This window comes from Cucurbita moschata, unplaced genomic scaffold (genome assembly GCF_002738365.1).
Source record: "Cucurbita moschata cultivar Rifu unplaced genomic scaffold, Cmos_1.0 Cmo_Scf00004, whole genome shotgun sequence".
Taxonomy (NCBI): domain Eukaryota; kingdom Viridiplantae; phylum Streptophyta; class Magnoliopsida; order Cucurbitales; family Cucurbitaceae; genus Cucurbita; species Cucurbita moschata.
In genome coordinates, this window is record NW_019268520.1 from 1,458,911 (window position 1) to 1,484,885 (window position 25,975).

General features: G+C 36.1%; 4 protein-coding genes across 6 annotated transcripts; 2 read left to right on the plus strand and 2 right to left on the minus strand.

Annotated features, from left to right (window-relative positions):
- The first annotated feature begins 231 nt into the window (after nt 1–231).
- LOC111442337 (O-fucosyltransferase 20-like) lies at nt 232–3,852 on the plus strand. The gene is made up of 6 exons (XM_023079706.1): nt 232–1,090; nt 1,255–1,423; nt 2,216–2,305; nt 2,507–2,790; nt 2,876–3,134; nt 3,241–3,852. The coding sequence occupies exons 1-6, from the start codon at nt 399–401 to the stop codon at nt 3,475–3,477; spliced, it is 1,731 nt and encodes a 576-aa protein (XP_022935474.1). The 5' UTR covers nt 232–398; the 3' UTR covers nt 3,478–3,852.
- Nucleotides 3,853–4,991: 1,139 nt separating this feature from the next.
- Nucleotides 4,992–7,218, plus strand: LOC111441330 (thioredoxin-like protein Clot). Its single transcript, XM_023078272.1, has 2 exons — nt 4,992–5,224; nt 6,791–7,218. The coding sequence occupies exons 1-2, from the start codon at nt 5,080–5,082 to the stop codon at nt 7,042–7,044; spliced, it is 399 nt and encodes a 132-aa protein (XP_022934040.1). The 5' UTR covers nt 4,992–5,079; the 3' UTR covers nt 7,045–7,218.
- Nucleotides 7,219–7,858: 640 nt separating this feature from the next.
- On the minus strand, nt 7,859–18,416 carry LOC111442358 (probable helicase MAGATAMA 3). 2 transcript variants are annotated; one of them, XM_023079738.1, is made up of 20 exons: nt 18,195–18,416; nt 17,954–18,107; nt 17,632–17,792; nt 17,197–17,403; nt 16,536–16,724; nt 16,297–16,332; nt 15,440–15,525; nt 15,291–15,341; nt 14,502–14,613; nt 14,326–14,431; nt 13,343–13,440; nt 12,559–12,663; nt 12,384–12,476; nt 10,915–10,968; nt 10,629–10,687; nt 10,458–10,542; nt 9,096–9,464; nt 8,720–8,842; nt 8,550–8,636; nt 7,859–8,402 (listed from the first exon to the last, which is right to left on the minus strand). In XM_023079738.1, the coding sequence occupies exons 1-20, from the start codon at nt 18,294–18,296 to the stop codon at nt 8,187–8,189; spliced, it is 2,493 nt and encodes an 830-aa protein (XP_022935506.1). In that variant the 5' UTR covers nt 18,297–18,416; the 3' UTR covers nt 7,859–8,186. The 2 variants fall into 2 exon arrangements, with proteins under 2 accessions (XP_022935506.1, XP_022935507.1); XM_023079739.1 differs by lacking the exon at nt 18,195–18,416 and having other exon boundaries at nt 17,632–17,808; nt 17,954–18,039.
- Nucleotides 18,417–19,796: 1,380 nt separating this feature from the next.
- Nucleotides 19,797–24,387, minus strand: LOC111441413 (sister chromatid cohesion 1 protein 3). 2 transcript variants are annotated; one of them, XM_023078395.1, is made up of 14 exons: nt 24,139–24,387; nt 23,596–23,863; nt 23,479–23,525; nt 23,342–23,391; nt 23,178–23,245; nt 22,629–23,089; nt 22,419–22,527; nt 22,208–22,344; nt 21,489–22,123; nt 21,125–21,170; nt 20,970–21,015; nt 20,661–20,796; nt 20,426–20,566; nt 19,797–20,281 (listed from the first exon to the last, which is right to left on the minus strand). In XM_023078395.1, exons 1-13 carry the CDS (start codon nt 24,260–24,262, stop codon nt 20,468–20,470), a joined length of 2,226 nt encoding a protein of 741 aa, XP_022934163.1. In that variant the 5' UTR covers nt 24,263–24,387; the 3' UTR covers nt 19,797–20,281; nt 20,426–20,467. The 2 variants fall into 2 exon arrangements, with proteins under 2 accessions (XP_022934163.1, XP_022934162.1); XM_023078394.1 differs by having other exon boundaries at nt 19,797–20,286.
- Nucleotides 24,388–25,975: the final 1,588 nt, after the last annotated feature.

Consider the following 25,975-nt stretch of genomic DNA (forward strand, 5'->3'; position numbering starts at 1 on the left):
ACCGAACCTAAAAAAATTCAGGCAATAAATAGTCATAATTGTCGTTTCAGAACTTCACACGTCTCAGAAATATTTAACAGTTAAAATAAGCATAGGGGTATAGTTGTCATTTCATATATAAATGGGTATTATTATATTTAATCTTACTTAAGGAGTTATAATTATGATTAATTTTCTTTTTAGAATTTAATAATAATTAAAAATTTAAGCCAATATAAAGAGCTCCAAGCTTCCTTTCAAAACAAGGCCGCTGATTTTGGTCAGCAACGCGTAATCATAATCAGGAAAATTCCTTCTCTTCTTCCCGCCGCTTGCTTTTCTTCTTCTAATGAGATTCATAATCTGAGAGAGGAAGTGATTTCGTGTTAGAGTTTGTGAGTTTGATCTCTGGCTTGTCAATGGCGAAGAAGAACAGTAATTCCAAGAAGCAATGTTACATTTCGGTTCCATCTCAAATCATAAACTCTTTATCTTCTTCTTCTCTTCAATCTCTTCTTGATTCGCCGAAGAAATCTTCTAAACATTACGACAAGTATCTCAGTCTTTTCACTTACAGAGCCTCGAAGAAGCTTTGGCTTCTGGCTATTTTTCTCTTTGGTTTTTTGGGGATGCTTAAGCTTACTTTTAATCTCGATCCTTTAATCGCTTATGTTTCGTACCCTTGCTTCACGTCGCAATCGCAATCGCAGGGTTTAGTCTCTAATGGGGTTTTGAAGTCGGGTGTAATCGATCGAGAAAGAGAAAATGCTCTGAAGGATGAGAGTATGAACGATTCTATCCAATCGCTTCGGCCGATTTCAAATGGGGTTTTGAAGTCGGATGAGGGTTTTGGAGATGGGAATGAACCGCAGGAGTTCTGGAAGCAGCCTGATGGATTGGGCTACAAACCGTGTTTGGATTTCAGCCAAGAATATAAAAAAACAACCACTGGAGTTATTAGTGAGAGGACTAAGTATCTGATGGTGGTAGTTTCTGGTGGGATGAATCAACAGAGAAATCAGATCGTTGATGCTGTTGTGATTGCTAGAATCCTCGGGGCTGCTCTGGTTGTTCCAATCTTTCAAGTGAACGTCATCTGGGGAGATGAAAGGTATATGAACACGATTGATATATATATTGATTTGAAGTAGATATCCATCTTTTGCCTATTTGTTTGATGAAGTATCTAATTCATAAGAACTGGAATAGATTCTGTGTTTTCTCATATATCAGATGCTAAGTTTGTTTTTGTGTGCTTATGTTTGATGGTTGCAGTGAGTTTTCTGATATATTTGATTTGGAGCATTTCAAGAATGTCCTGGCAGATGATGTTCATATAGTTTCGTCGCTGCCATCGACACATCTGATGACTCGTCCCGTGGAGGAAAAATCGACTCCACATCACGTCTCACCCAGTTGGATTCGGTCGCGTTACCTCAGGAAGGTGAGGATAATCAAATGAATTTTGGTGTTTGTTCTTCTAGCTGCCATGGCTTCTCTTTGAAGCTCACTGCTAAAACAATGGCTGCCTTCTTGAATGATAGGAAAAGAATCTGTTGATAACTGTTCTGCTAGTTTTCATTATATCCTTACCGTATAATTTACTCTTTTTCATCACAAAGCATCTTTGAAAATTGCTTTTGAATGTGTCACACAATACATTTGAACTAAATAGTAACTCATTCTAATGTTTGTGGTAGAGTTTTTGAGACCGTTCGTGTTGCCATAGTGCATGGATATTGGATTGAAGTTTCGTTTCTCACTACTAAATCCGAAAGCTTAAATTGTGAGACACACATCGGTTGGGAAGGAGAACGAAACATTCTTTATAAGGGTGTGGAAACCTCTTTCTAGCGTTTAAAAAGAAAAAAAGCTTCGAGGGAAAGCCTAAATAGGACAATATCTGCTAGCGGTGGGCTTGGGTTGTTACAAAAATATATTTACTCTTTTTACGTGTGGGCGTGGATGTTAATTTGATTTTACGATGAATAATTACTAGAGCAGTTGGTTTCGTGCATAATTTGAACTACAAGTGTAAGTCTGTCTGTCTAGATTCCTACACAACATATATGCCCCGTCTTTTAAGGTTGACCAAACAGCTACATACTACCAACTAAGCTTTTGTGTCATCTAGCTATCGTTATGTTTTTTGACAGAGTTTTTATGTTCTTTGTCACTGCAAAACGTTTTGGTTGGTAACTTGACGATATTAAGGTACGTGTGTTGAATTTCGCAGCTAAGACGAGAAGGGGTACTGCTGCTGCGTGGCTTGGACTCGAGGCTTTCTAAGGATCTTCCTTCTGATCTTCAAAAGCTCAGATGCAAGGTATTATAGGTTTTTTTCTTCTTGTAAACAACTCTTTTTGATCTCTTGATTAGTTGTTTGTCGCTTAGACTCAGTCGAGTTAGACAAAAACATATCGAGTTTTTATTGCGGCTGCTTCATAAGTAATTTTGCCATAATAATGCTGATGAAATGAGGGGATATCAGTGTTAATTGTTGTTCTTTTTCCTGTTTGTGCTTTAGGTTGCTTTTCATGCTTTGAGGTTCGCTCCACCAATTGTGGAACTCGGTAACAAGCTTACGGAGAGAATGCGAAGCAAAGGACCGTACCTCGCTCTTCATTTACGAATGGAGAAGGATGTTTGGGTGAGAACCGGTTGTCTACCTGGGTTGAGCCCGGAATATGATGAGATGATAAACAATGAAAGAATACGAAGACCCGAACTCTTAACTGCTAGATCAAACATGAGCTACCATGATAGAAAACTTGCAGGCCTTTGTCCCCTGAATGCCTATGAGGTTATGAGGTAAAGATATCTTAACCATGCGCTTGTCATTGTTGATCATTTACTGTTTTAGGTTCTGCTTGACTAAATCTCTCAACGTACTCAGGTTACTGAAAGCGCTCGGCGCACCGGGGGATACGAGAATATATTGGGCTGGAGGGCAACCGCTAGGAGGAAAAGAAGCCCTGCAACCATTAATAAGGGAGTTCCCAAACTTTTACAACAAGGAAGATCTTGCTTTGGCGAGCGAACTCGAACCTTTTACGAAAAAAGCTTCGTTTATGGCTGCTATTGACTATATTGTTTGTGAGAGCAGCGACGTTTTCATGCCTTCTCACGGAGGAAATATGGGCCATGCCATTCAGGTACAGATTCTTCTTCTACTACTAGTTCACTGGTGTCGTGTGAAAACACTTGCTTCTCGAGTTCGATCATAAGATCATAACGAGTCGGTTGTTCGTTCTATTACAGGGACACAGGGCTTATGCTGGGCACAAGAAGTACATAACACCAAACAAAAGGCACATGCTTCCCTTCTTCTTGGATTCCTCACTCCCCGAAGCAGAGTTTAACAAGATCATCAAGGTGCTGCATCAGGACTCCCTTGGACAGCCCGAACTTCGAACGAGCAAAGTCGGCCGAGACGTTACCAAGTACCCTATTCCTGAATGTATGTGCAACAGCAGCTCTGATGCTCGTACCAAATAAGTCAACAGCTCATCGCTGGTACTACCGACATAGCAAAAGCCTCGAGCAACCAGAGTTTAAGTCCACAAAGCCTCGGAAATCCCGGGTTGATCGTTGGCGCCGTCTCGGGGCAGCAAAGTACTGGAGGAAGAAGATTTTGGTTCAGGCAGCAATGAGATAAAATATGCAGTTGTGAACCGAAGAATGCAGGCCAGGTTATATGTAAATGAGTGAGAGAAAGATGGGTATATTATAAGAGAAGTAGAAGGAATAGCATAACACTGTATAATTCTTTGATTCTTTACAGAATAAGTTATTTTATTGTAAACACCAATTTTTGTTGTATGAAATGATTCGTTATTGTAATAACACTTTGTCAATACTTTTTAAAATCAATTAGTCTATTAGACTTAAATTCAATTTTGTTTTCAATACATACTAATAATAAAATGTCTCTCCTCAAATTTACTTTAATTATAATAAAAGATATTGGTTTGAAGTATTTTTTCTACTTTTTATCGGCTCATAACTATCGACTAACCTAAACTCCTCTGTCCCTCGGGACGAACAAGGGGTAGTACTTGAATAGTCACCAATTTTCCATCGACTATGTCTTTTGGTCTAATCTTAGGCCCTGACTCACTCTCCATGAATGAACCTCGCGGAGGAACCCTTAGATTTTCAACGTATTGGATTATCACCAATGTTTGCGTTTCTCGAGCTGACATTTTTGCTTCCGCTTCGTCCACCAACTGCATGACTATCTAGATGTTAGACGCGGGAGGGATTTGGGAGTTTTATTTTTTATTTTTTTTATTTTTTACGTTATATTGTCAAAATTACTCTTAAATTATAAGATTGATTTCAATTATACCACAAAATTTTAAAACTTTCATTTTAATTCTTAAAATTTGAAGTTTGTTTCAAAACGATCATGTTAAGGGTTCCTTCTTCCTATTTTAAGCTTATAAGTTTTTTTCATTTTCGATGGTTATACTAAACCTTGTTAGATGAACACGACTCTCTACAATAATATGATATTGTCTACTTTGAACATAAGCTCTCGTAGCTTTGCTTCATGATTATTCCATAAATGAGCCTATAACTTTCATCATCTAACGAGTCTAACCCTCCACTTTCTTTCATGTATGTGTTTAGATTTATTCACTGTATAAAGCATATACAAACTTTTATGTCCATGAATTTAACAACAAAAAAAAATTCAAAAAATTTAAATTTAAAAAATTAAAATGAAAAATTAAAGTCAAACTTCAAAAATATTAATGGTAAAAATTAAATGCATAAATGTATAATTTTGTCCTCTTGTTATTTAAAAAATAAGCCTTGGACAATTGTCATCCATGTACTATTTCTCATTTTTAACCAAACAAAATTGTTTTTTAATTTAAAGATTATTACGGAAAATTTGAAAATATTTTAATTAATTTAGCTTAAAAATGCAGCAAATATGGTAATTGGTAGATTATTTATAAAGAAAAAAAGAAAAAAGAAATTATATTCCGATTTTTGCGCTGACAGCTGACAAGTTATCTCATAGGGCATTTCGCCCAAATTCACACACTGCAATTTCACTTTCGTTCTTTCAACGGTGATTCTTCAAAAATGCCGCTGAAGCTACAGGACGCCTCCGTCTCCGACTTCAATGCTGTATTCGACAAATTCCGATCGGAACTGCCAAACAATAAAGCTAATTTCATCCTCTTCTTGGCCGACAAAGACCCTTCCACCTCTCTCAGCTGGTGTCCTGGTACACCAATTCTCTTCTACTTCTTTGTTTTTCACCGCTTTTTCTGATACTTCTGAGGATTTTTTTTCATTTTTATGTGGATGCTGTGATTACCGATCTCCAAAGGAAGATGAAAATCGTGAACGTTACGCCATTGCTGTTTTGTCGCTGTTTTTTTAAATTGGGAATTTGTTATAATCCTGGTTCTGTCGTTGCTTCTCGATTTTGATTGCTTGCGTTTTGCCTTCCGAGTAAAATAATTGTAACATGTGTTTGAAGTCCTTGAGTTTTCCCAATCAATTGGCGGGGGATAACGATATCCATGCACACACACACACCATGTGCTACAGGAGAGTCAAGGCTCCAGTATGTGTCCATTTTAAGTCATATATCGCATAGTCTATCTATAAAATTAGATTTTCCTTTGCATGCAATGAAAAACACTTGAAGGAATTAGTTAATTGAAGACATTATCTACACAAATGGGTTTCTGTATTTGACTACGAGATTCTATATCATGGAGCTGACACTGAGAATCAAAATTTGGAGGTCTCTTGTGATTCTGTATTCATGACTAAACTAGGAATTTCTTTTTCAAGTTTGCTTACATTTTGGTTTAAGGATGGTCTCCAAGAGTATGAACTTTTTGCAGTGTGGGATTTCTTGGATCATTCCTAGTTCCCACTTTGAGCTTTACATGTTCGATGCAATGTCTAGATGGAAACATCACGATAGTATTTGATACATTGCTGAATTTGGATTATCTAGCTTCTATTTTGTGCCAAATGGATCCCTTACAAATTCATCATATGTTGAAGTTAACAAATACTATGCATAAAATTAACTGTTTCCTAGATCATTAAATTTTCAATTATGTCCAATAGGTAATTTTTGGTGTACCATTGTCACTGGACAATAAAGAAGGTACATTTTCCATTAAGTAGTTTTCTCCATTAAGATTGTAATAGTCCAAGCTCACCGCTAGCAAATATTGTCCTCCAACAGCCTAAGCCCACCGCTAGCAATTATTGTCCTCTTTGGGTTTAATGCTTCATTCCCCTTTACAACCGATGTGGGATCTCATAATCTATCCCCTCTCGGGGCTCAGCGTCCTCGCTGGCACTCGTTCCCCTCTTCAATCAATGGAATCTCACAATCCACTCTCCTTCGGGGCTCAGCGTCTTTACTGGCACACTGCCAAGTCTCTGGCTCTGATACCATTTGTAACAGTCCAAACGCACCGCTACCAGATATTGTCCTCTTTGGCTTTCCCTTTCGAGCTTCCTCTTCTCCTTCCTCTGAAGGGTTTTAAAATACATCGGCTAGAAAGAGGTTTTCACACCCTTATTAGCAATGTGTCGTTCCCCCTTCCAATCAATGTGGGATCTCACAAGGATAGAGATAATCCTTTCTTCCACCATTTGAGTCTATTTACCTCTAATCAATAAGAATTATTAGATGTATTGTATTAGTATTAGCAAGTACAAGAGCAGCTCAATTGGTCAATAGGTTTGAATTCTCCACCTGTTTGCTGTAGAAACAGGATGCAATCATTAATTGGTCTTAACTGTTTGGTTTTTGTGCCAGACTGTGTGAGAGCTGAACCAGTAATCTACAAAAAACTGGAAGCAGCATCGGATGATATCGCACTTCTGAGAGCCTATGTTGGAGATAGACCAACATGGAGGAATCCTAGGCATCCATGGAGAGTGGATTCTAGGTTCAAGCTTACTGGAGTTCCAACGCTGGTCCGATGGGAGGCGAATGATAAAATCAGTGGTCGCCTTGAAGACCATGAAGCTCATGTGGAGAAGAAAATTGATGCCCTTATTGCCAATTAACCATTGTTAGTGTCTGCTCCATAACACAGTGAAGCACCTTTTCCAACTTAATATGCACTACATTCCTGAGGAACTTATATGTGATACCTCAGTTATAGAACTATCCCATAAATAAAGCTTCATGAGAGTTCAATCAGTATATCAGTTTACTATTCCGCTGAAAATGGAAGAACACTTTGGGTTTCTTCGTATTGATCTCCATTAAAAATTTGACATTTTTTTTTTCTGGAAACCAGAAAAAATGTGTCCTTTTTGCATTCATCTCTCCTAAGTTTCTAATAGTAATGATTTCTTGTAGCTTTTATAGGAGCCATTTCTTAACATTCTCCATTTTTTTTTTTTAATAATTTTAAACTTTTGAGTTAAGTTTTAATTATTATGTTTCTGAACTCAAGTAACATTATTTTTGGATGTCAATTCATCTCTTTGTAGATTAATTGAAGTTTAATTGTTTTTTCAAAATTAAAACTATCTCCATTCTTTCCTTCACCTTGAATTACAAAAATTCAAATGTTGTAAAGATGAATAACTGTGGATAGCTACCGAGAGGGTGTATTCATGTAATTGATATGAAAATTCTTTTTTCTTCTTAGATAGAGAGGGCTTGGAGGCTCAAAATCTAGCATCAACTAGCAGACCGATGCTAGCTCCAAGTCAACACTACGTTTCCTTTCAAGTATTTAGTGAGAAACAACGTACTTAAAGAAGAAAGAATACACTAACTCTTTCATTAAACTTTAGACGTGACAATTAACTTTTTCCTTTTATAATAGCAACCCAATCTCACGATTGTTAAACTAGAAAAGAAATCGCATATCTCAATTAGTTTAAACATATATACTTATAAAAAAAATAGATGCCCAAATCCTCCACTGTCACATGTCAAGTGAAACAATAAATAAATAAGAACTACACATCTTTACAGGCCACGCTTCTACGGTAAACAAAACAGTGTTCCACTCCCTCTGCATCGCATCACCTGGAACACTTCCATTGGTTCCCCCCTAAAACGTATACAAATCAATGTGGATGTAAAATAATTTGTATTTTCCCAATTGTGGGAAATAAATAACTTTCAATCGCCTCGGGATCAGTTATCCTGTACGCACCAACAGATACATTCAAAAGTTGAATTGAAGGCCTTAATCTTCTTCAAATCCGCCTTCATACATGTCTTCGTCCCCATCTCCAAACTCATTGTCGTCTGCCGGCGCTTGATCGGCATCTCCAGCATTGGGTTCAGGAGCATTTGCGTCAGACTCGTCTCTCTCGCCTGTTGGCCCAACTGCAGATTCACTTCCGACTCGCATTGATTCAATACTTTCGTCACTGAGAAATGAGGTATATGGCTTTGAAACCTGCAAAACGTAATGGTGATGGATTGAAAATTGTTTACTGCGAACCATCCAAAGCAAGATGTATGCATTAAATCAGACTAAAATAAAGGAAGCCGGGCTAAAATCTTGACCAGTAATGACAATAGCTATATGCAATGGAAGGCTTGCCTTGTATAAACAATCCCTCTTCCGAGCACTTTCAACCAAATTATTCCAGTGTTCATCTCTCTTCAATGTTGAAGCAGAACCTACCACCTGAAATTAGCAAATTTAATTCAGAAAGCTGTGAAGAGTTGTGTTAAAGGACAACTTATCTGCTTAAGGTGGTGCCATCTTACCAGTATAGAAGCTCTTGCTCTAGTGATACCAACATTCATTCGGCGACAATCAGATAAAAATCCTATTGATCTATTCTCGCTTGCCCTGACACAAGAAAATATGGCAATGTCCTTCTCGCGTCCCTATAAAAGGAGATTTATTTTACTTATCATGCAGAATGTTGAACGATGACGTGAGCTAAGGCTACATTCATAAAGAAAATCTAAACTTGTTACAACATTAGGCACAATGCATTCATTTCCCTAGCTCTAGCTAGCTAGCCTTCCGAGTTTCTCGAAGAAGCATTTATGGCCCGTGCACGAGCACAAAATGTCCCGTGTCCAATTAGCCAAAAAGTTTACGTGTACACAATAATTTGAGAAGATAAAGGAATACCTGGCAACCGTCGACACTTGTAATATCCACTATGCCACTAGGATCAAGTCCAAAAGTATCCTTAAATTTTTCTTGGAGAAGTTTTACTTGTTGGCTATAGGGTGATATGATTGCAACCTGAGAATTTGACTTCAACTCTGGATATGAAATAACCAATTTATGATACAGGAGGAGGACAAATTCAGCCTCATCAACGTTCACCCAAGATCCACTTCCTGGGGGCTGAGATTCTTTCCCTTCATGTAAATCAAAGAAACAGAAAGGACCATAACAGTGGTATGCATGCCATGCACGTGCTGTACGCAGTTTGACATCCGGTGCATCCTCCAGTGACTCTGCATAGAACTCCTTGGATGGAAAGCTTCTGATCTGATGAAAAGGGAGAAAGATCAAGGTGAGGAAAGCAAATTTTCATAGGACTGAAAGTAGGAAATTCGTTCAAATACAGGGAAAAATGTATGGGCAGAAGGAATGTTGAGAGTCCTGCAAACTGTACTACTGTCCGATCCAACCAAGGTTATTTTAAGAAAGAAAGCAGGCGGTTCTTTACAAATCCACTAAGAAAATCTTTTAAAGAGGGGGCACAACTTGGATAAAAAGATTGATTCAATCAATATCGCTTCTTTTTTCTCCCCTCCCATATTAGTAAAGAACATAAAGGCCATCAAATTAGAAATCAAATCAAGGAAGTCGCCACAATATGCATGTCTCGTAATAACAATTGGATTGGATGTGGACTCATAAATCTGTATGCTCCATTTTAAAAGTGTGTTTGAACAATACCCCTTCCAAATGAACAATTTCAACGAAAATTTTCAATCTTATTTTACTATTGTCAACTCTATTATGACGGCCTCATTGGATCAATAAATGTCATATAAATGTCATGGATGAATGGAATAAGCAACAACCACCACTGTTATTCAAAGGTCCAACAATGAGATAAAAGGATATCAACCTGGAACCATCCAAAGTTAAGATGAGCAAGAATAACCGAGTATACAACTTTGAAAAGCTGATACGCAAAAGAGCATCATAAACTTTTCTAAAGGGGTCTATAAACGTAATAGAGGAAAAGTTTTCTGCCTGTTGCGAAAAAAACTTGGACAGACGGCAGTTTTCTGAATAAGGATGAAATTAACAGAAAGTGGCCCATTCTCTCTGTTCCACATCTATCTGGAGTAACAACCACTATTTATGAGATGTATTCAGCTTCAAAAATCCATCAATAGTTAACATTTTTTTTTTTTTTTTCCCTCCATTAACATTCATCACATGCTGGTTTCGTTAGTACTCTGATTGAAAGAGAGAACAAAAAGAGCAGATGACATTTACAAGTTCTGCAGATAGTTCCAATCTTACCTCCGGATGCATTCTATATTGGATCTTCAACATTGTAACAGGATACCCAGCTGACTGAAATCTCTTGAACAAACTCTTGTCATATCTGCAAATTGATCGGTTCCCAAATCAATAACGATTACCATATGGTGAATGAATAAGATATTATGACCACTAAGAGAAATATTCTACCCAAACTTCTTAGCTGTTGTAGAAATTACAGTGGCTGGAAGTTGCTCCGGATCACCAACCTATGACAAAGTAATAGTAAGTAATGTAAACTGCAGAGTCACAGAAAAGCTAAACTTCAAGAAAGTATGTGCAGAGGTCCACATGGCAAAGGTTTCAATGATTCATCCGCAAGTTGTCAATCCACTTTTCGTGTTCAGAGATATTCAGAGCTATATGTTTAAAAGTCCCTAATAGTAGTACTGACGCTATCAAAGAGATTAAAAAGAGAGAAAATTTGCATATGTACCAGGAATACTTGTTTGCATCCATTAGCCAGAGGAACAAGCGTTGCCAATTCCACCTGTATCGAGCAAGTCACAAAAAGAAAGAAAGCAAAAAGCAGTCATACTAATAGTTCAAGAAAAAGCAGGTTTCAAAGAATACATTTCTTACCTGAGTTTATGAAAACTTCTTGAGTATACAATACTCTAAAGCATCAAATAAGCAACTCATACGAATTAACATGCAAAACATATATATATATATATATACATATATCTGCTCAACCAGTCCACATCTGATTCCAACATTACAGCAATGAAGATTATTCTTACTAGAGAGAGCTCCAGGAAACCGGATAGGTGGGCTAATGGGGTGAAAGGGGAAATGTAGGGATAAGAAAAAGGGAAAATTAATTGGGGGCGGATAGTGCAGGGCCATTCAACTACCAAGGGGAGACAGTGTTTAAAATTTAAGAAGCGAAGTAACAATGTAAAAATTTTAAGCCGATGTTTTGGAAGAAATAGATAGTTCAGAAATTCTTCTCAAGGAGTACTGTTATCTTAATATTTAATGAAATTACTACTTGATTCTTATTAGATTGGCCTCCAGGAAATGAAAGCTAGGACAAAAATGAAGAGTTACATTGAGGATGTGAGAAAAGAAATCAGGACTGCATGAGAGAACTTTTGGTGTTCGAAGTGCAAAGGAACAAGGTTGAAGCAGAAAGAAGATGAGATGGACCAGGGTATGGAGAAGATATGGAAAGCGTAGTGAAATGATAGAAGAGATGAGGTGATCATTGGAGTCAATGGGGGACACTATTCCAAGGTGGAGGGTAAGGGGAAAGCATTCATGGGAATAGCTTCTCTCCTTTGTAGATGCCAATCTTCAACGGAGAAAAGCCTGATTATCAGCTGCTTTTGAGTTGACAGGTACCTAGAAACTAAAAAGTTTTCGAAAGAAGATATGACCTCCATGAAAGCAACATGCCCAAGTGGGGAGGCTCTATCTTGTCCTGATTTTGTTGGGTCAAAGGAAAAAAAAAAATCTTATTGGAGCTGGATTAAGTTACAATGACAGTTGTTTCGAAAATTGTATGAGGCGTTTTCAGCTTAACAACAAACTAAAACAGTGAAATAATCTTGGAATCAATTTGAAGTATTGGAAGCGGTTTTAAATGGTATGATGGAAAGGTGTCGAGAGCCAATTTGACAATGGGTTGAAAATGGAGATCCAAATTGAGGAAAGGATGCTACTGCCCCTACAGTCCAAAAAGGAGTTACATTTGATCCAAACCCACGATCTGGAGTCAACTCATATCTGCGACCTTTCTAATTGCAATTAACGCCAATGGAAAAATAGTTAGAGAATTTCCTACCATAAGAGATTTAATAAGAGGTAAAGACTTATCTACAACAATCTGGAAAGATCTTATGCCAATATCTAATATGAAAATTAGACTTAAAGCAACGCTGGAAATTTAAAACCACTTACAGCTTGGGCAGCCTCGTCTATTATAACAACATCAAAACCCCGGTTCCATTTACTAAACAGAGAAGAACCACTAAAACTGAGTGTGGAGAAAACCTGCCAAAAGTTAACGAAACTGAGGGAGGAAAGATGTCGTGAGCTTACACATAAGGCTTAATGAAAGGAGAATATTACATACAATAACACTCTCATCCAGAATCGCAGAACGGATACTGTCCAAATCTGTCCCTGAAGCTCCACTTTTGTCTTTACCCGTATTCATATTGTTTTTCTTCTGTTCCACCTGTAAAGGTGACGTATGTCAACCAACTTAATCATCAATATTGCTCCCTCTTTTCCTCTTCTCTTATCTTTCTCCTAGTTTGAAATTAATATTGTTCTCTCTTTTCCTCTCTTCTTATCTTGCTAGTTTCACTTTTTGGGAATGGTGTATATGCATCTAACATGAATGTAGAAATCATTATATACAGGCAATGATGTGTTTTACATGTTTCAAGATCATTAAGTATGCAAAATTTGTAAGTTACATAACCTCACACACTGGATATAAGCATCAGAATCTTATTCTAGAAACACATTCCAACAGAAAGTTGCAATCAATTTGACCATGGCAAGAACTTTCTCCTGATTTTCCTCAATTTCTGAAGATCAAGGAATAATCAGATACGACTTTCTGTGATGACAGTGGTTTCTATGATCATATTTTAGTGGTATCAGTTTCAACCTTTTTGCATCATTTTTATCACAACATTTTCACAATGAACCTCTTGTAGTCTTCACCAGTTGAATTTTTTTTCTTTTTATGTCTTGATGCTATCACATTGTGTGTGCTCTAAAAAGTTGCACCTAAAACACAGTTTATGGGTGTTTGAGTAGTGAGTGGGTGAGTGTGTGTGTGCGCGCATCTAAAAGAGACAGAGAGAGCATATTCAATGTAGTTTTAAATATGTTCAGATGCGTACAAGTTCTTTCATGGAGACCGCCTTTATGGAAGGATGGGGTTTAAGTCCAATGCGCACAATTTTAGGAGTGTACGGATGATCATTTTCATCACGTACGCCTGCACTTGCCAACAGATACAGAAAAGGGGAGGAAAAACAGAAATTATGTTAGGTTGCAACAACAAAGCACCCAATACTGTGTATAGGAATTACACTGAGTAAGTGGCCTCTCTATAAGAAGAATCATGGTTATGCTCATAAGATCAGATGTACAAAACAGAGGTCGTTGTTCTTACATCCAATTCAACATTAAAGCAACATATTTCAAAAAGTACATGCCAGTAACAATATATTTGTGCTAGAAAAAGCTTGTCTGCGTGGATTCTAAATGATAACATACTACAAATATTTTCCAACATAGAATTTACGTTCCATAGAATGTATGCATATATTGATACATGCCCACTTGCATTGTAGATGAACTAATATATATATATATATATATATATATATATATATATATATATATATATATATATATATATATATTCTTTCGTTATACATCTCCAATTAACTTGAAACACAGCTACATGACGAACTCAGTCTATGTTGACAAATGCCAAGAGGAGAGCTCGTTCCTAGTCCCCCTTAACTTCGGTTAGGAAGGATGTCTATGTCTACCCTTTCTTTTTTCACTCCTTTTTTATAATGGATAATGGACAATGTTTCTTACCCAAAAAAATAGGCTTCCGTTATATTATTACAAACATACTATAGCCAAAGTATTCAATTGGATGATTGTCGGCCATAGATCTAGATACAACAACTTATGTATCGCTTCCTGCTTAGCCTATGCAAACACAATAGACACATAATAGTAAAGTTCCCTCATAGTTACTCCCCATAATAATCAAGTCAATGAAATCCAAATTAGAATACAGTTCACTTGGGTAATGAACAAGAAGAGAGGGAAAAGAGAGAAGGTGGGAGGGATATAATTTTACCAGTGTTTTGAACGCGCAGAACAATCTCATCAAGAGCAGAGTTAGATGGGGCACATACAAGCACTCGAACCCGATACTTACGATTTGACTTTACTACTTCTGGTTTCTACATGGGAAATAAAGTAAGGATCCGCAACTTGGGGTTAGATAGATACAACGTATATGTGTCAGCTTACCAGTTCATTTCCTGAGGTAGGAAAAAAACCATCATCGCCATTTACTGGCATTATATTGTCCCTAGGATTTATACCATTTAACCAAGGTGATGCTTGGTTCCAGTGATCGTATCTGTAAAAATAAATTTTTAAGAAAAAAAAAAAAAAGTTTAACAGATAGCTTAATTTTCATAAAGTAGAACATATTTATCTGCATCAGATAATTTTTATATAGATTTTGAAAGTAACAGGACTAAGAAGCTGGAATACGGGCCACAAGACACGAAAACAAAACAACACGGACATGGTAATACTTCATTTTTTGAAACTTAGAAATTAAGACATGTACATGCCAAAGACACATTTGTTAATATATACATTTCTTATATAACATTCTAATAGAATTGTATTGGATTATATTATTAGAATGAGTTCGATGTATTTCGTTCCTAAAATTTATTATCTTTATCCTATATTAATATCTACCCTTGTTATAATACTTAGTAAGTGTTTGATATAAAGTGTCCAGACTCAAATTCACTCTGTACAATTAGTATCTAATATGCATCTATTGTGCCACAATATGTGAACAAGTGTCCATGTGTTTGCATGCTAACGCACTATCCATACTAAAAATCATAACAGGTTACGTAAAGAAATGCGTAGTTTCTCCGAGGAATCTTAACAGTTGCAAATACAAACATAGGCTTCAAAGGAAACTATATGTACATCAAATGACGCCACAAAGTTACCCTATCCTTCGTACACAGTCACAGATGATGAACAAGAGGTGTAATAACCGTGACATACTTTTCCCTCACAGGTAATTCTGACCCCTGCCTTGTTTCAATCAAACCAACCCTACACAGGAGAAAAGGCGTTAATTAGAGAACAAAGATGCATTTAGAAAACTGTAAGACTGAGCAATGTTGGAAGATAAAATTTTCTGTTTCTTTTACTTGGAGTGCATCCTTGCTGGTGTGGCATGCAGAATAGCGCTAAGAAGCCCAAGGATGGTCTGTGTCTTCCCTGTTCCTGGAGGACCCTAGAAGGAATAATACAGTCAGAACTCAGTAATTTCAAAGTAGTAATATCGTCATGAAGATACTTTGCAAGTCTGCAACTTGTACATGTTTCTCAAATATACTGAACCAAAGAGTCATATAGACTAAAAAAGAGACCTTGTTTGAAGAACTTGATATGGACTGTCATTAATTATAACCACCAAAGAAAAGAACAAGGAAATGAACATGGTGTATTGATATCAGACATCGGTTCCTTTAGTTGCTTGTGAATGGAAGTAAAGGTTCTAGAAATGTGTGTTTCAATTTCGCTTTATGTGAAAGAAATAGAAATAAAGCTTCATTATTTTTCTTGTTAAGAAACGAATGAATAAGAAATAACGCATTATTCACTTGCAGAAGAAAAAAAAACACATTTGTGAAAGGATTGAATAAAGTCCAATAGAGAAAAAAAAAGAGGTGAGAACACCTTAGGCTAGTTTCAAATAACAGATCTACATCTAAGAAAACTTCACCAAAAAAAAAAAAAAAAAAAACATTAACAAGTAAATGAGTTCACTCCAAAAAATCTGCCAATTAAAAGCATCCCCAATCCAAAAGCATCTAATAAATTTTATTTCCTTATTTTGGGATTCTATGAAGTTGGTAAAACTGAATTCTAAGACAACAAGGGCAATATCAGCTAAAGATGAATCGCCATAAAAGAAAGAACTGATACAAACTTCAACAGGTCAATAGCATTTCTTAGTAGGTAAACTTATAGATAAAAGGAACACAAATGTAATAAGATGAACCTGTATGAGAACAAAGGGTTTACGCGACAGACCAGCCTGCAATTAAGAATGATATATGTTCAGAAAATAGACGATATAAATGAAGCTTGTTAAAGGTTAAAAAAAATCAGAGAGCAGGAGGGGGGGTAGGAACTTGAATTGAGTCATGAATTTAGAATAATAAACCATCAATGGTAGGGAAAAATAAACACCAGACACAGAACTACTACTTGGCTTCATCACAACTGCAACTTACTGACCTGTACAGCTGCCTGTTGAGATTCATTAAGGTTTTCTCGCATATAATCCTGCAATGGTCTGGAAATTTTCCAGGCTTGATCTTCACCAGTATTCTTATCAGCAGCTGCTAGTATCATATCCCTAAAAGGTAAAGAACTAATAGACCACAATGCTATATATTCACGAATGATAGTCGATAAGCTGCAAATCTGCAAAATCAACAAATTTGCTTAGAAAGCTAACCACAACCAAGAGAACTATTTCGTTGTCAGTATCAACACTAATAAATCAAATAAACAACTTAAGATTGAGGAAGTAACTAGAGAATTGAAATACTCTTTGGTACTAAAACAATCACAGAAATTCTTTTTACGAACTACTTTCTTTAAGAAAATATAAAAGAAAAGGCAAGAATATATTATAGTATATAGTACAACAAATTAATTTGGGCTTTAAAAGAATTATAAGAAACAAATTTCATTGATGAATATTGGGTGAGGGCCCGACCTTGAAAAACTATACAAGTTTCTCCAACCATTATAGTTACTATAAGCATAAGAGAGAGATATCATGAGCATTTAGAAACATCAGGAACCATCAACAACAAAAACGAGCAACGAGAAGGGAAAAAAAAAACTCTGCAGAAACTTTCAGAAAGTACTAATCAGGGGAAACTTTTACCTTTAAACTGTAAATATATATTCCATCTTTACTGGAAGAAGTAATATGAGACCGCACTTTCAGAAGCCTTGGAGAAGATACAATTGCCTCTACGCCTTTATGTGTGACTTCTCCAGCCAAATACATTCTAAGCCTGAGTTTACTATGTTGGCGACTTTCCACTAATGCAAAGGCATATGTGGTGGGTAGTTTTGCATTTTCCTGAAACTGCATTACATACATGGATGTCAACCATAAAAAGAACTAAAACCTACAAACCAATTTTAATAACCATACAAATTCAAGCATCCAGGGAGGATTCAGAACAGAATTAAACATGAAGATATCATTTGCAAATGTTAGCTAGCTATATGCTCGTTCTATTCCCCCATTTAATTTTCCTGTTTCTTTTTCAAACTCTGTGTAGATTAGACTCAATTTTTTCTGTCCATTCACCTTCTCCTTGGAGAGAAGCAAAAGATCATTTGGTGATAGGAATTCAGCCTTTTCGCCATCTTCATCTTTTATGTCCTCGTCTCTGAGATACACTATCTCTGGGAAGTGAAATCCATTAACTTCACTGCAGTCCATGATCGCCCTGAACTTCCAATCCGCCGCTGCAAATCCCAAGTGCTAAAATGTAAAAAAAATGTGATACAGAGGAGTATTACAAATCATACAACCTCAAACCAGAAAACGTAAAAGGATAATTCTTCTTTTTGCAGTTCCTTATTCAACAGTTTTCCGACCTAATATAATGCATAAGGGAAACAAATACCATCTTCGTCGTCATTCCTCTGAATAATCTGAGCCTTGATTTCTTCCAACAAAAGCGGCTCAAAAGTAGAGATATAATCGTCGACATCTTTATATGAAGATTTCACTTCCTTTAAACCCAATGACGCTGCACCTCCATCATCCTTGCGTTTTTGCTATTAAGAAGATCAAAAGTAAACAAAACGAAGCCAAAATCAAAAACCATAAATAAACAGCGGAGAATTGAGTATAAGTAATCCAACTTTGGAATCCTTGAGGAGTCGAAAATAGTCCCAGCTGAGAATAATTTTGAACAAACGACTGGTAACAGATTCTTCGGCTACTTTCTCCTTATCTACAGCCATTGTAATTGGACTGCAAAAGGAGAAGCTAGAAAAGGAATGACATTGAGGAATCGACGACTTGGGAAGGGTTTAAGGATTTAAACGGAAAGGGTTTAACGAGAGGGAAGGGAAGGAGGAAGGATGGAGCCGCCGAAATTGGGTTATCAGTTCAGTTTTTTTTCGGTTTTTGCCTAAAACCACGAACCGAACCGACGAAGGGTTCGATTTTCGGCTCGTTTGATAATGATTTATTTTTAATTCTTCCGGTTTACTATTAAAAATTAAAAAAATTTACCCATAATTTTTTTTTTTTTTTTTTTTTTTTTTAGTTTTCAAATCTAAAAGTTAGATTTTGAAAATACGGATTAAATAACAAAGATAAGAAATTCAAAAGTGAATGGAGGAATATTTATAAGTTTAACTTTTAAAAAGTTTTTTAAAAATAAATAATTATTAAATGGAGCCCAATTGTTAATTAATATTTATGGCTAAGTTATTAAAAATTAACTAAAAAAAACTAAAGTTTTAAGTTCCTTCAAAAGTATCCATTTTTTTCGACGACAAAAAAAAAAAGATTATAGTATTATCGTTAGAATTAACAATTTCTACACTAATAATTGTTTAAATGTTATTGCATAGAACGCCCCATGAATAAAATCACTCGTGCTTTATAATGTCGTTTAGACTGATTTTCTTTTCATTCGATGACCTAGGTAACTCGATCTTAATCCTGAGTTAACCATGAACTCTTGTTTATTCGAAATTATCCTTGGATTTGCATGGGTGAGAGTGGTTCAAGTTCGCGGGCATGGGTGAGAGTGGTTCAAGTTAGCCAACTCAATAAGCCTCCCATTTCAGGGGTAAGACTGGGTGAATGGTTGGGGACGTGGGTGCAAGATGGAATTCACTCCTACCCACTTTTAGGGAAAAATAAGATTCCTATTGACCGCAAACACAAGGTTCGTACTCAAAAACCTTAGAGTTTTAATACTTATGAACATGCTAAATATTTACTATAATTGATGTTCTAAGAGTGCCTAAGATCCAAATTGCTTCTGCATGTGTTATATTAACTCCATCAATTAAAATCTTTTGTAACCAATATTTATATATAAAAAAATTACAATGTGAACCTAAGAAAAGCTCGTGGTAAAAAAGTCTATAAATCAAATCTTTATGCATTATGTTTGAACAATTTGTTCCATGTTTAATTCATTCTTGTTACGATAACTTGCTCGTAACTCAATTAATAAAGCATTATATCCTCAAGATCGACCATTGAACAATTAAACAACATTCATCTATTTTAGCCTAGATGGGATTGTCTTGAATCTAAAAATACAACAAAGACTTCCCTAGCCTGAGAGAACAATGAAAGTGGTTCCAACAATCAGTTGTAGAGATTATAGAGAATTGAGCGGCTACCAATATTTAGCCAATACATAATAGCTACGTGGGCAATACTTTAATTCTTCTTTTCCCATGTGGAGTGAAAACTTGGCAGGCAGTGCCCTGTAATCATAAGCGATCAAGAACGTTCAATTCAATTTTCATTTGGAGCTCACAAGATGCTCCTATCTGAATGCATACAATCAGGCAAAGTTCATACAAGTTTTGTAGAACAGGCTGAGCTTACATCATCACTACAAGTAGTAAATACTTGAGCTACCTCACTATAGCTTACATGGTCTTTACTGTAATTTGCAAAATCTACAAAACCACTTAGATCGACTTTCTCAATGCTTTAAAAAAGTGTTTTTAAGCACTTAAAAAGTCAAATCGAAAAGTCTCTACAGGTGGGAAATGTACTAATTCTGATATAATTTACAAAATAGAGATGATTAGCCTTAATATAATGGCACTACACATCTTCCTACTAAACCATGCATATCTATACAGGCGTCAAAATTTGGTTGGTACACTGATGAGCAAAATGCACTTTCCACCTCTTGCAACTTGGAAAATTTACATAAAGAACTACCTCGAGGTCGGACATCGTCTGCAACCTAACCTACATGAAGATTCAGCTTCAGCATAGGCAGCATAAACAAGGTTTCACTCTAAAGATCAGCAAGATCCTACCAAACAGATCAATGGAGAGAAGAAAAAAGAAGAATAGACAACAAAGGGAGGCGCAGTAAGATCCTTACCAGTAAATACAATGCACACCTTAGCCAAATATATAGTGAGTGCTATATTTGACCCATAGAAAGCTTTGGAGTCAATTTCAAACGGATGTCCCCATAAGGTTCATCTTGTTGCACATCAATAAGTCCATAGCTCTTCAAAACCTAATGTCAATAAAATAAAGCAAACTTTTAAGCTATATGTGGTGGGGGAAGGGGGAGAGTTGCAAATAATCTTCCAAAGTTTTGAAAAAGTTACCAGTGTCTCGTAGAACATCCGTGCACTTAGCTTTCTTCTTTTTCCTTCCAGAATGTCATTCAAAGAGAGTTCTTGGGTTGAGTCATCTGAGATTGATTTTATAGGAGAAAGACTCCTTAGATACCGACCTACAGCCCTGTTTACATTAAACGCAAAAGAGGGACAATTATAACGAGCCATTTAGAGTACTCAAAACATTCAACTTTCTGTAGACTTGGTCAATTTTGTGGCTCTTGGCCTCCCTCACTATTTTTCTAAATTACACTATGATTAATGAAAAGGGTCGGAAAGCAAATGATAGAAAAGTACCTCGTTCTCACGGACAATGAGTCGACACCTTGAGTTCCCTGAGACCCTGTAGAAGCACATTACCCCCAACACCAAAACAGAATCCAAGTTATATAATGCACCCAAGAGATAGAACTAAGGAAACAACTGAATAATAACAGGAAGTACAGCATTACTTGATCTACCAGCTGGTGAGCTATCTGCTTCCAGGAAATAAAGATCCTACAATAAATATCTCAACAAGTTAGAACTTCACTGCGCTTACAATTTTCACATCTGAATTGAAGAATGAAGAAATGTTCAGAGAAATTTTTAAATGGTTTAATCAACACTACTTTAACTCACATTTTTTATGGCAGTAATATAACATAATTTGTGAATTCACGTTTGATAATAAAATCAGTAATATGTGAAGTTTTTTTAGGACATTGAACTCATGCTTGCACTGTCCTCTTTTCTGCTGATAAAAAGAAGGAAGATCGAATTCTAGTGGTAACTTACTGAAGAATATGAAGCAATAGTATTAACAGAAAAACCTACCTCGTCTGCAGGACTTCTCTGTTCCGGAATATCCGAGAGTGTAATATCTTCTGCACCCAGTCCCTCGTCCATTGTTCCGGGAGTTTCAAACATGGATCTTGAAGGTTCAGTTGATGCTTGTCCAGGTGTTGACAGCATTCCAGTAGATCCAATCATTACTGATGGTGAACCTAAGCCTTCAGAAGGCCTAGGAGAAGGCATGAACCTTGTTGGAGAAGCAATTAAATCTGCCAAGGTATCGTCCCCCCGATTGCCCTCAACATCACGAAGATGTTCAATCTCCACTCCAGGAGAGGAAGCAGAAGCAGGATCAACAGTGGATGGAATTCTAGAATGTGGTGAGGGAACAGCTTCTCGAGCTGGAGATGGGGCAGATGGTACAAGGGGCGAAAAAATTTCACCTGCTGAAGCAATGTTTCTAGCAGGATCAACGGAGGGTGGAATTCCAGAATGTGGAGGAGAAGCAGCTTCTGGAGCTGGAGATGGAGCATCTGCTTGGCCTAAGAAAGTTTCACTCGTCGAAGCAATGTTTCTCGCATCCCCAGGATCCCCGAAAGCTTCCTCCAAGGATGTTGCACGACATTTCTTAGCAATGTAGTTCACATGAAAAATATCACATAGATCATGACAAAGACCTGCATAAGATTTTCGATTTCTTTCAGATATTAAAGGAACGCATAAACAAGTAGAAAAACAAAATACACCAAAAAATCACTTACCAGTGACGTGAGGATGATAGAAAACGTCTTCTTTTCTCAACCTGTTGTTGAACTTCCATACCTCCAAAGAAGAGCTTGGAGCGTTCCTCCTCTCACGCAACAAATCACTAGTATCTTCGAGAGCCTTTTTCATAAACCTGCAACACAACTTTCTAGATCAATAAATGGTTACAATAAACACAAAGTTAAATGATAGATATCACAAACATACTTGTTAGTCAATACAGTAGACTTGTCAAATAACTGTTTTCTCTTTCTTGATCTTGGCCTTGGCGGTTGTGGAGGAGTGGGTTGAAGAACAAGTTCCTCAGGAGATTGTCCTGCAACACACGGAAGAAAGCATCCAAAAACAAAATATCGTTAGCTATTTACCACCAATTAGATTCAACTCAAAATATGGAGTAATTAGAACTGAACTTACTAAATGAAATATGCGTATCGATCATATCAAGTGCCTCTTGAGAAGTAGCAGAAGTTGGAAGTCCTGCACTTTGCTCAAATGGTAATGATGTTCTTGGAAGAGTCATCTTATCTTCCATGATTGGTAAGAGATTTTCCTGACTTATATTCTCATCTACAAGACGGTGTGATTCAGACATGTCATCACCACCTAGTGAAGACACCATAGGAACATCTCTTGGACTTAAATCAGGGACCGCCTCTCGTAGAACTTCAATTTCTGGAACATTTTGTGACAAGTTATCATCTTCACGCATTCTCTGATTACTTGGACCAAAATCTTGAACATCCATAGGATCCGAAACTTCTACTCCTGGAAAACTTTGTGGCACATTGTGCTCATCAAGTCTCATGTTAAGTATATCTTCATTACCGACTGTGCCTTCAACGTTCATAGTAGTATCCACGGGAGGAGAGATCACGCTGCAGACAAAATATAAACAGTCAGCCTGGTTGTGGTACAATAATTGACCAAGAAAAAGAGACCGGGCATCAGAATCAGGGAGATTACTCCTCTTCCATTGGCCTGAAACCCAAATCAGGATCCTCTCCAAGATGTGATAAATCCAGCATAACGTCCTATGTATAAAAGTAAGTAATTTTAATCACGATGATCAACATAGATAAAGTACAAAGAAAAAAACTTGACAATTACTAATGTAGATAAAAAGCAACCTCGTCGAAAGTTATAGCAACATAAGCATCTCTTCCAATAGAAATTTGATCTGCAATGCAAAAAGTTTAGTTGGTTTCTAGGTCCCTACATATTCAGTTGGGGTAGGGGTACATGTGAAAGGCAATCAGTGTTAAACCTGCTAGAGTGATCTCTTCCTCACTCCTGAGATGAGTATCTGGAATCCTGTAGGAACAAAATCATTGTCAGAGAGATTTCAAATCAATCAAGAAGTTGGGGAATCTAATTCCATTACCCATCGTAATAAATATCAGTGTCCAATTCCAGAGCATCAAGATCAAAAGTCTCAGGCAAAGTGATAGAATGAAACGGTGCCTGATAAGCATTCTCAGGCAAAGTGAGTTTCGCCGAAGCTTGCGTATGCATTTTTCGTAACTCCATCACTAAAACATCAACATCATGTTTTAAATAGTCGATTTGCTTTGAATAAATCCGCACAACACCTAACAGAAGGTAGCTCGACGTCCGCAGGGCAAGCGGTACTTCACCAAACATAATGGCATCTACAAAAGATATCCATTCCAGACAAGAATCATATATCAGTCACTCTTAAAATTAAAAAAACTCATACATGCACTTGAAAACCAACACCTTGAAGATACAAATGGAAAATCGCCATGGCGAATCTTTGAGATTTTCAATCACTTTAGAAATCCTAAAGGGAAAACCCAACAATTTTTCTCCAATTTGATTGAAAAAAGAAAGAACTTCAGATCGAACTGGGAAAATACAAGAAAAAAAACCATCGGATATTCAAAATGAACAATCGGATACTGACCGACGACGACAGGAATTTTAGTCTTCTCGTAGTCTTTCTTGTTGAGACGGTGCTGCAAATGAGCAGCACACCACACAGTCCCCAATGGCGTCTTTCGAGCCAACAGCGTGTGCGAGTAAAACATTTTATTCTTTTATTCCTCGGAACCAAAACCTTCACGCCGGAAAGCGAAGGACTCCGACGCACTTCAGAAAATCAGAGATTTCCAGTGATGAAAATGGATGGAGTTTAGGGTTTAGCTGACATTGAAGTAGGCGAAGAAGAAGAGGCGCGGGAAATTAAAACTGGCGCCAAATTGTCAGCGCCAATATTAGAAAGATCATACGTGTCGACACGTGCAACCGAAAACACCGTGGCAGTTTCTTTCAATATTGACGGAATTGTCCCTACAATGTTGGTAAATTTACCATCACCGGGTTAAAGGTGAATCGAACCAATTTTCACGGTTTTGACAATAAAAGACCGAACCGGTCGGTTTGATTCATCGATTTATTAATATAACAAGAAGCAACCGAATCGCCGGAGATGGCACGGACGTCGGAGGACTGTATACGGCGGCGCAGTGGGCGGCGACTACGGTGGCCGTGAGTAAAGCAAAGGAAGGTGGCTGCTGGGGTAAATTTCTTTCTTTTCGTAGATGTGTATTAAATGGGTAAATATAATTAATCAAAAAAAAAAAAAAATTATATATATATATATATATATTTTGCAATTTTTGGTATAATTGTGAGAGAATAATAATGTTGTTGAATGTTACGATCTAAGTGAAAAATAATTATAAATTATTAATAAATAACTTAAACCTATTAAAATTTAAATTGATATAATTATTAGTTTGATGAGCCAAATTTAAGAATATAAATTAACGTTTTTATATAAGTTTAAATTATATTTTGATTATGCAATTTTGAGTTTCTTCAACTTTTCAATATTTATTTAGTTGATTTTAAATTATATTATATTTTGTCTTCAACTTTTAAAAGGTTTGTAGTATTTGAACTTTTACAAAATAAATACTTTTATTGTTCATTTTATTTTAAATTTTAAAATTTGATAAACTTAGTTGAGTATTCTAATTAGTACGTTGGTACCAATATAATTTCAAACCAATTACATCCGACGATAAAATACGAGGTAGAATAAAAATAACGTACAGACAAAAAAAAAAAAAAATTAACATAAAGACGAAACCCTAACTTTGAAAGTTTAATTGTTGTGTGGAATTCACTGTCTTATTACAAATAATTTTAAATTTATGATCAAATTCATTCGTGTTATTTTAATATAAGATAAAATGTAAATATAAATCTTTTTTATCCCGAAAGAAAATAACATTGGATTGAACGTAAATGTTTTATAGTAATTTGTATTTTATATTTTTGTAACATATTATTTAGTTTATATTTTAGCTGGCAAAAAATTGAACATTATTTAACATTTTTTTTATTATCTTGGAAAACAACGGTTAATAAACAATACATGAGTAAATATATTTATATTTAAAGTGATTTCATTATGATTTACGGCAAATAAACGAGGCTTAGGGTTGAATGATAAATTTTTAATCCGCATTCTTGTCTCAATATATATCATTTATTTACTTATTTAGTAAATAAGTAAATAATGTGATCGCACAAAAAAAAATTATATTATTGAAATTTAAGGAATATTAATGAATTTATTAAAATATTTTATATTTTTTTAATAGGAATTATATTTAAAAATGTAAATTATATTTTTATTAGTTTTGTCAATTTTACCCATGATTAGGCCCAAAAAGATTAAGGCCTTGTTTTTTTTTTTTTTTTTTTTTTTTTTTTTTTTTTTTTTTTTTTTT